Genomic DNA, 14850 nt, shown 5'->3' with positions numbered 1-14850 from the left:
CTGCGGGGGGTGGACCCCCTTTTCCTGTGTATATAGCATCTTAACTGTATATAACTGTAATTTGCGTAAATATAGATATATTTTTATATAAGCAGCTTGATTGTGGGTTCTTTAATTTTTATAGTTTCTTTCTCCTTTAACCTAAGGGAAGAAAGAAGGGGGGAAGGGGGCTGCTGTCCTAGCTTTCGGGCATTTGGCAGGGAGCCAAGTCCAAACCGTCACAGGGCCTCATAGCATTATTAAGAAAAAACAAGTTCACCCCAGGCAAGGGGAGCTCTCGGGTGACTTGAAGTTACTTGCAAAGAGAATGGGAAATAACTTCAGCTACAGTCAATAGCAAAACATTTCCTTTGGCAGTCAACAAACACTGTGGAAACAAACAGGACCATAGAATTACAAAAAATTGTGTTTGTGACTTGAAACACGAGGATGGGATAGCAGTTTAAAATTAAATACGTGTTCCTTCAACTATTTTTTCTATTTCTGTAAGTGGTATCATGCCATAATTAATTCAAGTGTTCAGCACAAGGGGTGTAGATCTGTAGAAAAAGAATTCAAAAACTGGGTGCCAGGGCTCCCCCCCTTGCAAGACACAGCACATGGGCAGCCATGGTGAAGAATCCTGTGGCAACACCCAAAGCCAAGGGTCTGCCTGGGAACCACATAAGATGTTTTGACCCTGCTGAAGCTGAGGAAGGACTTACCACTGACTAAAACAGGCACAGAATGTCATGTTGCAGTATCAGGGTTTTAAAGAGTTAATGAGGTTTATTCTAACTTCCCTTTCCCTTGCAGTGCCATGCCTGCTGCTTTTGCCTCTGCCAGTCCCCCCCGGCTTGCCCAGCAGCTCAGCCTTGTGCTGCAGCCCCACTCACCCCACTCTCTTCGCACGTGGGAGGAATGGATTTTTAATGAGCCCATCATTAGTGTTCGAAGCACACACAGGAATACGATAACAGTGTGTACAATCAACACAAAGGGCACTGGCTTTCGGCAAAATACAAAATTACTGTCTTTCTTTCAGCCTTGTATCACTTAGGACTCTGTCCTGCAAGATGTGGGACATCTGATCCAGCCAACCATTTAAGCACAGGCTTAACTTTCACCCAAATAGGATGTAAAAGCATGTGTTCAGAGTTAAACATATGATTAGGTACTTTGATGAATCAAGCCCGAGTGTTTCCAGTTTTCAGCCTGGAGGACAGAGGAAATACGCTGTGAAAAGTTTCCAGGTTGAGACTAACTTAAAATAATAATTTTAAAAAGTATAATGTATGAACGTTGTAATGAACAGTCTAAAACTGGGTTTTTTTTGCAGAGCGTACTGCAATACTGGCTCAGACTGAAGCTACTGAACAGAAATGTAACTCACGTTTCTGGAACAGCTCAGAAGACCTAAGTTCATGAACAGTCCAGCTCCTGTCCCAAGTGACCACCTCAGAGGTGGCAGCCAAAGAGGATGCCACAGCTCTTGGAACACGCAGTGACAAACTTTCATCTGGGGCACCAAAAAAGTCAGGAGACTCTATTTCAAAAGGAAATGTTAGTGCCCATGGCCTGACCACAGTGAACATCACAGTCCAGCAGACTGCTGCCAGTAGGTCGCTGCAGAGAGCACGTTTGTCCCCGGACACAACCACCAGCCTCATAGAGGTGTAGCTCCAGGGAAATTTAGGCTCTTCAACTAGGGGATATAGGCCACAATGACCACTGGAGGGGTAAGTGCTAAGATACTTTCACATCTGAAAGGTCGGTTCAAACTGGGCTGAACTCCATTAAAGAGAGACAGCAATTAATCGTTTACTGACAGGAGTTTGGTGGTGCGCATGAAATGCACTGCAGATCTCAGAGCAGTGTTCAGTGGAAGGATGTTCACCTCACAAAGCCCCGTCTCACACCACTGTTCATGGCACTGAAGCAATTTTAAGTATTCAGATCAACACTAAGCTCTCTTGGGATCTCCGGGCTTCACTCAACTCAGTTCAATGTTAAGAAGATTTCAGGGGATGCAGTGGCACTCATCCTGAGTTACCCCAGTACTGGTAAGTCAATACAACTCGAAATGACCCAACTTAACGCAGATATTCACCTGTCAGTGCCTTAACTCAATGCAAAGTAATGCAGCAAAAGCATTAAGGTATTATCTATGAAGAGCTGAAAGCTGGGGCTCATTCTCTGTGATAAGCAGACAAAACTCCCACATTTCACAGTTACCACTTTAAATTTCTATCCCGTTACCTGTTCACTCATGCTGTTAATCCCGTCTGGCCCCAGCAAGGATATGGCTTGTTTAACCAGATCCGTTCGGCCACAGTTGAGCATCCGAAAACCGAGGTCTTGCTTGAACTTCGCTTCAGTGGCAACTGCATCCAGTTTCCGAGACGCACAAAAACAGTCGTCGATTCTGTGGATGTGAGAAAGAAAACTCCCTCAGAGGACAATCAGAGGACAGACCTTGCTGTCCCTAGGAAAATAATGCTTTGCCCTGTCCTTGAAGGATTTAGGTCATGCACATATCCTTTGACCCGTATGTGCAGGGGAAATGCTGAATGGAAAATGATAATGCAAGCTAATGGAGACTGCCCTTGGTCTCTCTTTCATGGGACAAGTTGTACATTTCAGTAAAAACTGGGCAAAAAAAGCACAGCTTGCATTTGATTTTGTTTCCCTGTTTAAGCAATGCACAATACATTCTCACCACAAGTTTTCTCTCTGCTTGGCAAGGTTATCCAGTTCCCTGATCTCTGAAAATTTTCAGTAACTTCGGTAAGCTTTGAACTTACATCAAATGGATGTATAATCCATTTGCTGACAATACAACAAAGAGAAAATAATGTCACTCCAAACACCTTCAAGATCTTAACAGCATAGCTCCAGTAAGAGGGAAGCCTTTTTGGAGCAGAAAGTGCTAAGTCACAGAATCCCAGACTGGCTGAGGTTCAGAGGGACCTCTGGAAGTCATCTGGTCCAACTCCCCTGCTTAAGCAGGGCCACATATACATCAGACCACTGTGCAATGGGGACAAGGCAATCTTGCATGGCAAAACACTGCAAATCCTTGCTGGCTGTGTCTGACAAATGAGATGTCATTCTTTTAACGTCTTATTCAAAAGATCTTCAAACTGTAAACTGATATCCATTTCAAATAGAAGAAAGTCTAAGAGTCATTTAGCCAAGATGTGAATCTACAGCTCCAGAGAGAGCCAAGTAATTCAAATCTAATGTTTATCCAACTTGGTTTCATCTTGCTAAAAGAGAGGTTTGCTTTTCTTTCATGCTGAGGAGTGTCTGGAGCAGAGGGTGTAGTCCAAATCCACACTGCTTTTGGTGTGAGCTTGGATAAAGGACTGTTTGGAAAAACACCACTTTCATTCTACAAAAATGCTAGGTCAGAAAACGAGGGGCTACTTATGAAGGAAAACCAAAATAAAGATCAAAAGTGAAAAAGTCAGGCATACATCAAATATTTGTTTTCTATTTCATATTTAAAAAAAAACCAGCAAATCAAAAGAAAAATATAAACAGCACATCATTATCATTTAAATTTCTTCTTCAAAGTGCTTTATCAGAGCTTTATAAAATATATAACACTACTTAATATTTAACAGCAGTATGCAACAAATATGCTGTTTATATAGAAGCAGCAGTATGTAGCAATAGCTACCGCTTTTCCTCTTTCAACAGAGGAAGGAAAGTGAGATGGAAAATACAAAGTGTTTTGATCAAAGCTTGTGCAGGTTTGAAACCAGCATCTGAGCTCAGGCTTGCTCTCTGCTGTGCTGGGCCACAACCAGTCTGGAGGACAACAGATGTTTGTTGATGTACATGTTCAGTTTGGGCTCTGCTAAAAAGTTCATGTCCTAAGAATGCAAACAAGGTATGCCTGGAGTATCATTACTCAGGGGAACACAGATGATGTTTCATCACAACAGTGTGCTGCAAGATTAACGCACAACACTCGGTTACAATAAACACACTGCAACAGCAATAGCAGACTCTGCTCCAGTGATATGCCCACAAGAGAGAGGAACAAAGCAATGCATAGCAAGGCTGGGGTTTCTGCAGCAGTTTCTGACCGAGTTTAAGGAAAAAGCAAAACCAGCAGAGATATGCAAGCTGAGCTCACTGACACTGAGATCCATGGGAGCAATTGAGGCTAAACACATTCACACCATATGGCTCATTTCTGACACAAGAGCTACAGCAACATTTGGTGCTTGTTACCCCCATAGCATGAGATGCTGGAAATCATCTGTGCCCTCCTTTAATGCATGGCAAAGATAAAGCATGCTCAGAAGTTAAATGGTGGGGGTTTTGGTGCATGGAGAGAGAGTCTGGACCTTCCAGCTGCAGCTGGCCATTCCCAGATGACTCTGGGCTCTGAACAAGATGGTTCCTCAGCAAAGTGGAAAGATCTAGATATCCTCTGCAGAGGTGTCTGTCACTATGAATCACTGCTTCGTAATTTGTACCGAGGTATATAACCTACACTGAATAAAATGGGTCAAACCCAGTGCTGGCAGAAACAGAAAGAGTTTCACTGACATCAGCCCAGCTCGGTTCATGAAAAATGATAGTTGATGATCTTCTCTTTAAAAAAAATCCAGATTTTGACCTGGGTTGCACACCTACACAAGGGAGGAGAGACGAACACGGACCTATCTCACCGACCCCATATGGGATGCCCAGATCTCTACTCTGGCATGGGTTCAAAAATTACTTGCGTCTTCACCAGGAACTCCTCGATGCAAGAGCATGACCCGAGGGAAAGGAACAGAAGATGAGAGGAAAAAGCACAGCAACGTCTCGAAAAGCCAAAGAGATGAATGAGTTAAGGAAATGGAGATTTAACACGTACTGATAAAAAGTAGTGACGAGACATCAAAAATGATCAGGAACTACAAGTACAAATAGAAGAACACAGCATCACTTTTAACAGTGGAGAAAGCCAACTGGGAAGACAGTACAGCAGACAGACTGAGCAGAAGCATTTCAAAATGAAAACTGAAAAATCAAAAAAAAAACCACCTCAAACCCATCAAAAATCAAACTCAAGCCACCACAGCGCTGCATTTTCTCTCAAGTCCTCTTTCATGCCATTCACTGCATAATGTTGATTCCAAAAGAAGCAGAGAGTGTCTGCTCCATATTACACTATATCAAGGGATACTGCTCCATCATGGACACCATTCAGAGTCACAAACATTAAAGAATGCAAGATAAAAAAGGAGGAAGAGAATAGACAACCAGGCTTGACTTGATCAAGACTTCTTAACTTTGGACTGAAACAAACACACTGACAAGCTATGAAGGGGTGGGAAAGGAATGGAAGAAGCTTGAAAAATAAGGCAGAGAAAGAACAGTTAAGTCAGCTAAATATATATAGGGTCACTTTTTAGAGTTGTGAAACTGTGCCTGCTAAGCAAGGAAAGGGAGCATAAGTGTAAAGAGAGCTGGAAACCTCCCCAGTTGCACAGTCAGTTCATGGCCCTTTGGGCAAAAGTCTTTGTGATCTTTCCAAGTGCACAGGAGGCTGACACCAGCTCAGCAGCACGATGTCCCCCCAAGGCCATCTTAGTTTGTTGCCCAAGTCTGCCAGCCACCAGACCTTATCCTTTCAGGTGAGTTTCATCCTCATCAGAGGTCATTCTTTCCCTGAGCCCTGCAGATAAAGTGCATTTTCATCGAAGGGGCAGGGATGGTTGATGAAAGAAGCAAAAGACCGTGGGGGCCAATGCTCTTCTCCTCCTCTTCTACCAAGGGACAGTCTCAGGATGGCAGGACATCATCACACCAGATGCTGGCTGCATCAGGTGAACTTGGAGGTCTCCCAGAGGCAATACAGTAACAAAGGTAGGAATGACCAACATCCTTAGAGGACGATACTGTCAAAAAAGACAGTCCATTCTGGATTTCCCTATTTCCTGTGGGGCTGGGCAGGCTCCTTGGCATCCCCACTGTACACACAGTCCTAGTCCCAGAAGTGAGATTAAAATTGAATTAATAATATAGACTGATCCTAGTCCTTGTGTTCAACAGCAATTCCACCATTAATTCAGAGGTTTGATCACACAGACCGTCAGCTCTCTAGCAGGTCCCTTCACAGCATGAACCAAGCAAACAATTGCCTTTATAAATAATAGGAAAAATAGAAACAAGTGAAATAATCTTGATTTTATATTTGCAGTAAAGCTGTGACCATATTTTTTAACTTACAAAGCAATACAATTTTCTCCAAGTCCTCTTTTAATTCCTCACAGATATTGCCTCTACAGCAGTTATCTTCAAGATCATTACAGTGTTGCCACTGCACAGAATCAAATTTACCGTGGCTTTATATGGGGAATGCCATGGTAACATTAATTATTTGCAAACGGTCACTGTCAAATGCTGCACGGTGACCATGACACTCTATCATACCCTGAAATACTCAAACCTCTGAAAGGACTCAAAGATAATCTTCTTCATTTGTAATGGGTCCTAGCAGTACAGAAAACTATTTTTCTTTTCCCAAACTCCCATTACGAAAACATAATGCAGCACTTCTACAGCAATGGTTTAAACACAAGGATTTGGTTTGGTGGTTTCTGTTTTTTTGTTTTTTTTTTTCATTTTCACTCAGACTGGCTAAGATAGAGTCTGTGCAGATCTTTTTAATAAGTTACTCATGGGTTGAATACATCTGGGAAAATGGATGATTCAAAGGCAAAGTGTTTCCATCGTAACTGGTAGACGCAGCTGATTTAAAAGAAATGGAGTGCAGACTGTATTGAACAGCAGGACAAACGTGCCCCTTTGCTGAAATGAACAGATCATCACACTGATAGCCAAGCATCAGAACCTTGTTGGTCCACCTGGGACTTGATCACCAGCCCTTTCAATCAAAAGAAAGATAATCTACTAATTAGGTCCATCACTTTAGCTCCGTGGAATTTATTCAGTCTGTTCTAAATATGAATGAGGTCTTGAGTCAGAAATTACAGTTCAGCTGGTTAGAAGTCTGGATGGAGTCATATTTTAGCCTGCAATATACATGCATTTGCAACGCTGAATTTCTTGGGGTCATGGATTGCCGTTTTGATCTGGATCGCACAGCCCAGAGCACAAAAGGGTCTTGTTCCTTGTCTGGGGCACTTCACTGAGACTACAGACACAAACAGCAAGAGCAGCAGACAATTTGATTTAAATTTGTGAGCACTCTTCCAATGTAGTGCTTTAAAAAGGACTATTATGCTGATATTAATAGAACTGCAATATAAATACTGTACTGGGACAATTATTTGCATTTTCAGTTTTGGAGAGAGGGAAACGTAAGCACAAACATGTTGATCAAAGTGACGAAGAGCACTACTTTTTAATGCAGATATAGAAGATCTTCATTTTCTTTAATCAGAAGTTAAATTAAGACAAGAAAAAAAATACTCCTGATATTTATTAACCAACCTCTTATTCTTGTCAACAGTCTGAGGCTAAACTGGTTAGAAATACTGGAAAATACATTTAAAAAGTGATGTGACTATCAAATCAAGACCAAATCTGTATTTCAAAACAGTCTTAATATTCCAGTTCCACGTATATAGGTCAGGAACCATGTTCAAAATTGAATCTGAGTTCAGATTTTAAACAAGGCCACAGTACCATTGGAAAACTTCAGGACAGATTCATCTTTCATATAAATAGAGCGCATAAGTCTTCACTAATGAGTGGAAGACAGTATGTTACCTGTATCCTGATTATTATATTCAGGAATGTAATAAAGGGACATGTAATGTAATATATTCAGGAATGCAACGAAAGGAACAGAGCATGCGAAACAGCAGTAATGATCTTGCTCGCAGTGGGATAAAGTAGGCTTGATACTAAAGCCTGCAAAATTGCAAGTGTATTCTGCCCCGAAAGTGAAGAACAAGAGGACCAGGTCCTCCCCTTCAATAATTTTTTTTATTACTGTTTTCTTCCGGCAGACGGTTGGCAGGACAGGTTGAGATTCACCTCAGGAAACCTGTGCTCTACCTTTTAAGTAATAAAATCTCCTTCATCTGCTGGCACCATCTGCCCCAGGGAACTGCTGGATTTTGTCAAGTAGCTTCTTTGCTACTGCTCGTGGTTTTCTATCTAATTACAGCAATAGCCATGGTTGATGTTAAAGGAGTAGTGAAAATTTGTAGGAAGAACAAGAACACTCAAGAAACCTGGCAACCACCAATCGTCCCTACTTAAAAGTGGCTATATCTAATTAAACAGTAGAATTTCTTTGCAATTTTGTACTCTCTCTCCTTCTCCAGAAACTCGGCTCCTTACCCAGTGCATTTTAAGAGAGGGCAAAGACCAATGAAAATATTTTTCTGCCTTCAAATCTCTATTTATTAAAGTCTATTTATATTTTCATGCTCTAGTACAAGCACAAGATTTCCATAAATAAAACATTAAATGCAACTCTTCTGCTTTCACTTTCAAGTTAGAATTGCATATGTGTGGTATAGTATTAGGATGACACAGCAAATGGTATAGCCTGCTCTGAAAGAACAAAATACCACATCTTCCCCTTCCATTACTGTATTTTCCCCTTGCCACAGTCTTAAGGAAACTCTCTAGAATGAGCCAAGGATGCTCTCATGTCAAATAATCTTCACTCTTCAGATTGATAATCCTATTTTAATAGAGAGCCTTCATTAAGAGGGATGGTCCCAGACAGAAAAGCAGACTTAGGTATTCCCAGGACAAGGCTAATTGAAAATCGGGACTGATTTTTAATAAACCTGGTCCTATGCTGCAGCAAGGTTTGGATATATCTACACTTTCAGTCTGAACTTACTCATTACTTGCTAATATTCACATACTCCTGTGTCCATGCTGCCCTTTAAGTAGTGCATTTTTCCTTCCGTGGTGTTTACTCCTGATGTATTTCTGGAGAAGAGCCACATGTTCCCTCAACACCCACTTCACCCAGCTGAGTGAGCCCCTTTCTTCTGGTCTGCCTTCACAAGAACATTTTGTCAAAAATCAAATTACCCCAGCCCATTTCCTTCTACCTGGTCCAAAGTGAATATTTTCCTGACTGGGACACAAGATTTGTAATTCCACATCACTTCCCACCACTTTTATGTGGCATCAAAATTTTCCTGCTTCGACTGGAAATACCTCTTCTGATGCAGCCTCAAAATGCATTTGCTTCTTTCATGGCTGAGGAAAAATCCACTTTTGTGGTTTACAATCATTCTGAGATTAAATACTGCTCTAAAGCATTTCCCACCACCTTTCCAATACTCTGCTCTCAATGCACTATGCATTATTCTGCATATATAGTATATATCTTACATATACACTGCAGTATGTATTTTTCTATTTAATCTCCACATGTTTGCCTTCCATTTGCGGAAAATTGCATTTCATCATATTTATTTTGTCCCAGCCCTCAAGGTCATCCACTTTTTCCTGGACACTTTCCCAAACTTCCTCCATCAGGACAATGCCTCTCAGCATCATGGCATCAGCAAATTTTAGCTTCATGAGCACACTGCTATGGTTTGAGCCAAAACCCTTTCCGAAAATTAAAAGATACCAGTTTTAAAGTGTGAGAGTTAAAGGTCCCTGCTTGCAACCCCATCTCAGCAAACCCAGCCCTTGCCACTTCTCTTGAAGCCAGCCCCTGCTCGCTTTCTAATTTCTTTACTAGCCCCCATCTTCTCCATCTTAATAGCTCTCTGCATGGACTGTATCAAATCTTCACTCAAGTCCAAATAGATGAAATCTACTGAATTTCCTTGGGGTAGAAAATCAGTTATCTTATCAAAAAAGTTATTAGATTAGCCTGGCAAGATCTATCTTTAGAAAATCTGTGTCACATTTTATCCCATTTTTCCCTCAACAACATGTCTTTAATCAGTCTTTGCTTGAAAAAACATTCAAAGGCCTTGCACTAACAGCCTGGAATTTTCCTTGGATCATTTTTCATCCTTTTCAAATGTTGGGCATTACTATTATTAATCCTTAGAGTTATGGCATTACTCCAGGCTTTGTTAAAAATATTTCCCTCTGACCCCCTGTTTTTTGAGGCAGCTTTTTCTCTTTGTTGGGATAGAGGTTATCTGTTCATCCTGATTTGAATGCATTAAGCCGCATAATTTACTCTCCTTTTGATGACTGTTTTTCCATTTTCATGACCTTGTTGCTGTTATTTATTTTTCCAACAGGATTTTCTTCCCCAAAACCAGAGGCAAAGTATTCAGCTTAAGTTCTTGGGTGATGGCCGCTGTTGGCAGTGATGCTCACCTCTCAGAGGTGATCCAGCATCTTTACATCCTCCAGGATTGTCATGATATGTTGCCACCAGAAATGAAGCCTCTGACTGACAAAAAGCACAGTCTTCGTGCTGAGCAACACAGGATGCTTCTCACTTTCTCTGTTCCTCTGCTGTCAGCCTCCCGTCCCAAATGTAGTCATGCACCAGCAATCCTTCCCACCATGTCTAACGTATTGGCTTTTATTAGTTTTAAACTTAATGGAGGAAGCAAAGAGCTTCTTGTGTTTAGCTGAAGCAACGGGAAAAGTACCCCTTGCAGACATGATGATAAGGAGAAGCCAAAACCAGGCATCTGTTTGCAGCCAGGCAGTTCCAGTGCATACTGAGCACTGAGGCTGCATTATTGCAGTAGAAAGGCAGATCAACAGAGTTTTTACCACTGTGCCCCTTTCTGACAACAAATCACCCTCATCCTGGATGTCTTCAAGGTCTAGAACAGGGAGCAGAGCACCCACCTTCACCAGATTCATACCAGCAGAAAGCTCCCTTGCACACAGTTCTCTACTGACTCCACACAGCTGCTCCAGGTGGCCCAAAGGGCCTGAATACAGGCAAGGCTTTATTTAAGTGTGGTCTCCCAGTATGATAATATCCTGGACACAACTTGGGTTGCCATCTCAGCTAGCTGTTGCACATCCAGCACTCAATCCATCTGTGCAACCTACCTCCTTGCAAAAGGTGGTCTGTCTAAAGCTTTCTCTCCTGGGGGAAGGTGACCATTTATATCCCTGTTCATCTCCCAAAGCTAGGGAAAGGGAAGAAACTTTCTGGCCCATCTGCTGCTGTAAAATGCAAAGAAGTCAGGAAGGATACAGGCAGCTCCTGACTGATTCCAGCTTCCTTCACTCCTCTGCCCAAAGCAAGCGCAGCTCCTCTTTCAGGAGATGAAAACATCGCAAGAAATTAAGGCAATGGATTTTTTAAAAAGGATCAGAAAAAGGGTGGAACAGAGGAATGAAAGGCAGAAAAAAAGCCTCACTGCTGGAGTATGAGATTGTCCTAGGAAGTGTCACATGAATCTGCTGGGAGATCTCCATGCTGTAGTTCAGATAAGAAGCTGAATGCCTGGGTTTTATCCAAACTGATCCTGAACTTCACAGCCTTTTGAGACCTGCCAATCTCCCCCTCTCCCCATATGCATGTTTTTCCAGCGTGGAAGGTGATTGTGCTTTATGTGTTTGCAACGACAGGTTGTGAATCAACACAACAACCATGCAGTATCACACGGGACCATGGGAACTTCTGGGTTTAGGGCTGTATGTTTTAGGGACTAAAGAAGACCGTGCATGAAAAGCCTCAAAATTGAACCAGTTTTTTTAAACTTGTTAAACCCTTACCATAAAAGTAACAAAATTTAGCAAACTAACTGCACTTAAAATCCTCCAGCTTTTATCTATTTTAAAAGCCATCCCCTGCAAAGTTGTATTCCCCCCTCCAGTGTTTGAATTTATGGAACTGATGCTCACTGAGGAGCTGAGAGCTGGAAAGGTGCCCTCCCTAACGGGGAGGCATGAAGGACTCGTGTTTGGCTTATGAAAATCAGGAGTGCTGAGGGTCTGCTGAATAAAAATAAAAAATTACAAGCTGCAAAGTTTCACATTAACATCCTCGCATTATTCCTCAGAAAAGTTTGGTCCTTCCTTTGATCTCAGGATTACAGATGGCCAGGGTCTTACTTGCAGCTACAAGGTTCTTTGGAACCTGCTGCACTATACTGGCAGTAGGCACAGACCTTAAAAGAAAACCCGAAGTACATGAACGCTCATTTGCAGACCACTGTTAGCACTGTAGAGAGATTGCCATTTTGGGACATCCATGGATGAATTGGGCCCCTGCAGTCAAAACCAGACACACTGCAAAGGCTTGTCTCACTAAAATCCAGAATTCGTCTAAGGAATCATTTCTCTTTTTATTCTCACCTAATTAATCCAAGGCTGCATTCTTCAGGCTCATTCCCACTTGCAAGACAAGTAGGACGGCAGCAACCATTTGTGTTCTTTGTAAAATGAATTCTTATTGGCAACTCATAAACTAAATGCTGATTTGTTCCCCATAATTAATAAATTCTTCTGCAGTACAATAAAACTCTACAAGTTCAAATTATTTTGAAACTTCCTGGAAAATTATCCAACAGTTGATGGCATTTTATATATATACACAGAGTCAAAATACAGCTTTAGGAGCGGTATATTGTAGGTTCTTTTAATCCTCAGATATTTAACTGTGTTTACCTTAATTTTTAAGACAGAGGATGTAGGGTAGAAACATTATTGCCTTATTTGCAATCCTGCCTGAATACTTTGACAGGTATTAAATTAATTGTGCCTTTTCAGAACCGACTGCTAGGTCTTCAGTCAGTGTGTAGTACCTATACCTGTTAGTCCTGACATTTCATTAGGGACACAGAATGCAGCACTTCTGGAGATGAGGGCTGAGATGGTCACACCAAAGGGAAGCAATTACAGCCAAGGTTTGAAATCTGAAACGCTCAAGATTTGGCTTTTGAAATTCAACATATTTCTTCAATTAAATATTGAATAGTTGCAACTATAAAAAGCCTACATAGATCTCGAAATAAAGTATTATACTCTCTGGTGAAAGAGCAGGTCAAGGCCAGAGCCAACAGAAGGCAGCTGCTCTGATGAAGGTTGTCACAGCTAATCATGGAAATCACCCCTCTGCTTTCTGTGCTGCAGGAAAGAATGCACCTACTGCTGTATGGAGAGGCAGACTGCTGAAAATTGGGGTTTGGGTACAAATCTGTGAAGCTATAGCAGTAAACAATTTCTACTTTGGCAGATTCAGAATGCCTTTTCATATAAAAATCAAAATCAAACATATTCTTGACCCCAGAACAGCCCTAGATCGTACTTTTATACAAGTACACAATAATAAGGGAAAACAGACACTAAAACATATCTTGGCAATAAATACTTTAAGACTCCATTAGAAAACTAAAAGGTCACATCTGATACGTGAAAAAGTCAAATTATCTAGGCTGACATTTACAACTAATTTGAACTGACATTAGCATGAAAAATACAATTTTACTGCAAGAAGCAGTCTTACCTCTAAGTTTAAATGTGCCCTTTAAGCATTAATACTGAAAACAAAGCCCTGAAAAATATCTGCAGCCCTGCCAATTACATTTCAGTACTTTATAGCAAAGCAACGTGAAGCAGACAATTAGCAGAAGGTTTCAGCCCCTCATTAGCAAGCAGAACCTAATAGGAAGAGGTAAAAAAAACCACCACCATATGAGCTCTGATGAGCAGATTACGGGCTCGATCCAGCTGTGCGATAGTCAGGCGCCCATTACCATGCAACCAGCTTATCCATGGATGTGAGCAAATACCAGGAGCTGATTTTGCAACACGCACAGTGACGAGCCGGAGCATCCGTGCGCCTCTCCAGGCAATGACAGAGCCCTCTGCCTGCCTGCTCGCTCGCTGTTCACTAGCAAAGAGAGACACATTTTGCACAAAGCAGTCGATTTGCGTTTTGAGGACTTACTTTAACTGTCGAGGTTCGCAGTCAACTCCCGGCAGCAGGAGCCTCGCTGCCTGCCGTACGTCATCGCTGTCCACCGAGAAACTGCGACGGTGCCCCGCGTGAGCCACCGCAACCCGAATCCATTCCATCAGGGGAGGCAGCACAATGAACGGCCTGGGGAAGCACACAAACATCAGTGCTACAGTACACTGGCACCAAAATAACAGGTAGAGAGAAAGAGACACCAGAGGAGTGCATGTGCATCTATATTGGAGAATATGTATTTACAGAAAGAGAGAAAGAGAGAGAGAAGGGATCAAGCAAAACGAAAGAATGGGAGAGCAAACCAGCTCAGCAATTTTCAAGTATGTCTAAATGAAGATGTCTCACCCTGTCTCCAGAGCGGGATTATTTGAAGAGTGAGATTTAGGAGCCACGTTCATTTATGGGGCTCCTGTGAGGTCAGTGCACCCACCTGGTAAGCCCTCTTTCCCCTCCTCCCATCCTTCACATAATTTAATCCCAAAAAGAGGGCATGAGCCTGGCACAGGACCACGTCCTGCTCTGGCTGATGCGCTGGCCTGGGTATGCTCCCCTGCCACTTTGCCACAGGGATAGGAGAATAAACCTGGACAGAAAGAGGGCATGCCCCCACCCCGAGATGCCAGGGATGGAGAGGGGATGCACAAGGAAGTCTCCAGCAACTCCTGCAGATGCAACGTGCACCTTGTGCTCAGCACTGAAGCTGGGGGACTTTGCAGCCAGTGTGAAGGTTATCTTTAAGTGAGGTCAGAAATCAGACTGTTTTGTTTCACTTTTAGGAGTATCAAACCGCTACAGCTTTGGGTGCCAGCTGTTCTGCACACTGGGCAAAAATATGGAAAACTGCCTCCCTAAGTGAATGGTGGGACACTGGGCCACAGCCCCACCTTGAGCAAAGTTTGGGCACTATCAGAGACGTGGTCCTTCACTCCTCAATGCCTGGGCAGCCCCGTGTCCCAGCGAGAGCTGCACAAGCCTTAGATGAAGCATGCAGCACACAGTTTGCTCTATCT

At 42.4% G+C, this 14850-nt stretch overlaps 1 protein-coding gene across 3 annotated transcripts in view; it reads right to left on the bottom strand.

The window, feature by feature from the left end:
• The window catches only part of BTBD11 (BTB domain containing 11), a 173561-nt gene that overhangs the window by 33209 nt on the left and 125502 nt on the right, over nt 1-14850 (bottom strand). For all 3 annotated transcript variants that reach the window (XM_027886639.1, XM_027886640.1, XM_027886641.1), the window contains exons 4-5: nt 13817-13969; nt 2239-2404 (exon numbers count right to left, since the gene is read on the bottom strand). In XM_027886639.1, coding sequence (XP_027742440.1) covers nt 2239-2404; nt 13817-13969 — 319 coding nt within the window. The remainder of the gene's footprint in view (nt 1-2238; nt 2405-13816; nt 13970-14850) is intronic.

The sequence above is a fragment of the Empidonax traillii genome, unplaced genomic scaffold (assembly GCF_003031625.1).
Source record: "Empidonax traillii isolate 1590-97213 ecotype Southwest subspecies unplaced genomic scaffold, ASM303162v1 scaffold191:size1449129, whole genome shotgun sequence".
Taxonomy (NCBI): domain Eukaryota; kingdom Metazoa; phylum Chordata; class Aves; order Passeriformes; family Tyrannidae; genus Empidonax; species Empidonax traillii.
This window is presented reverse-complemented; position numbering and strand designations above follow the sequence as displayed.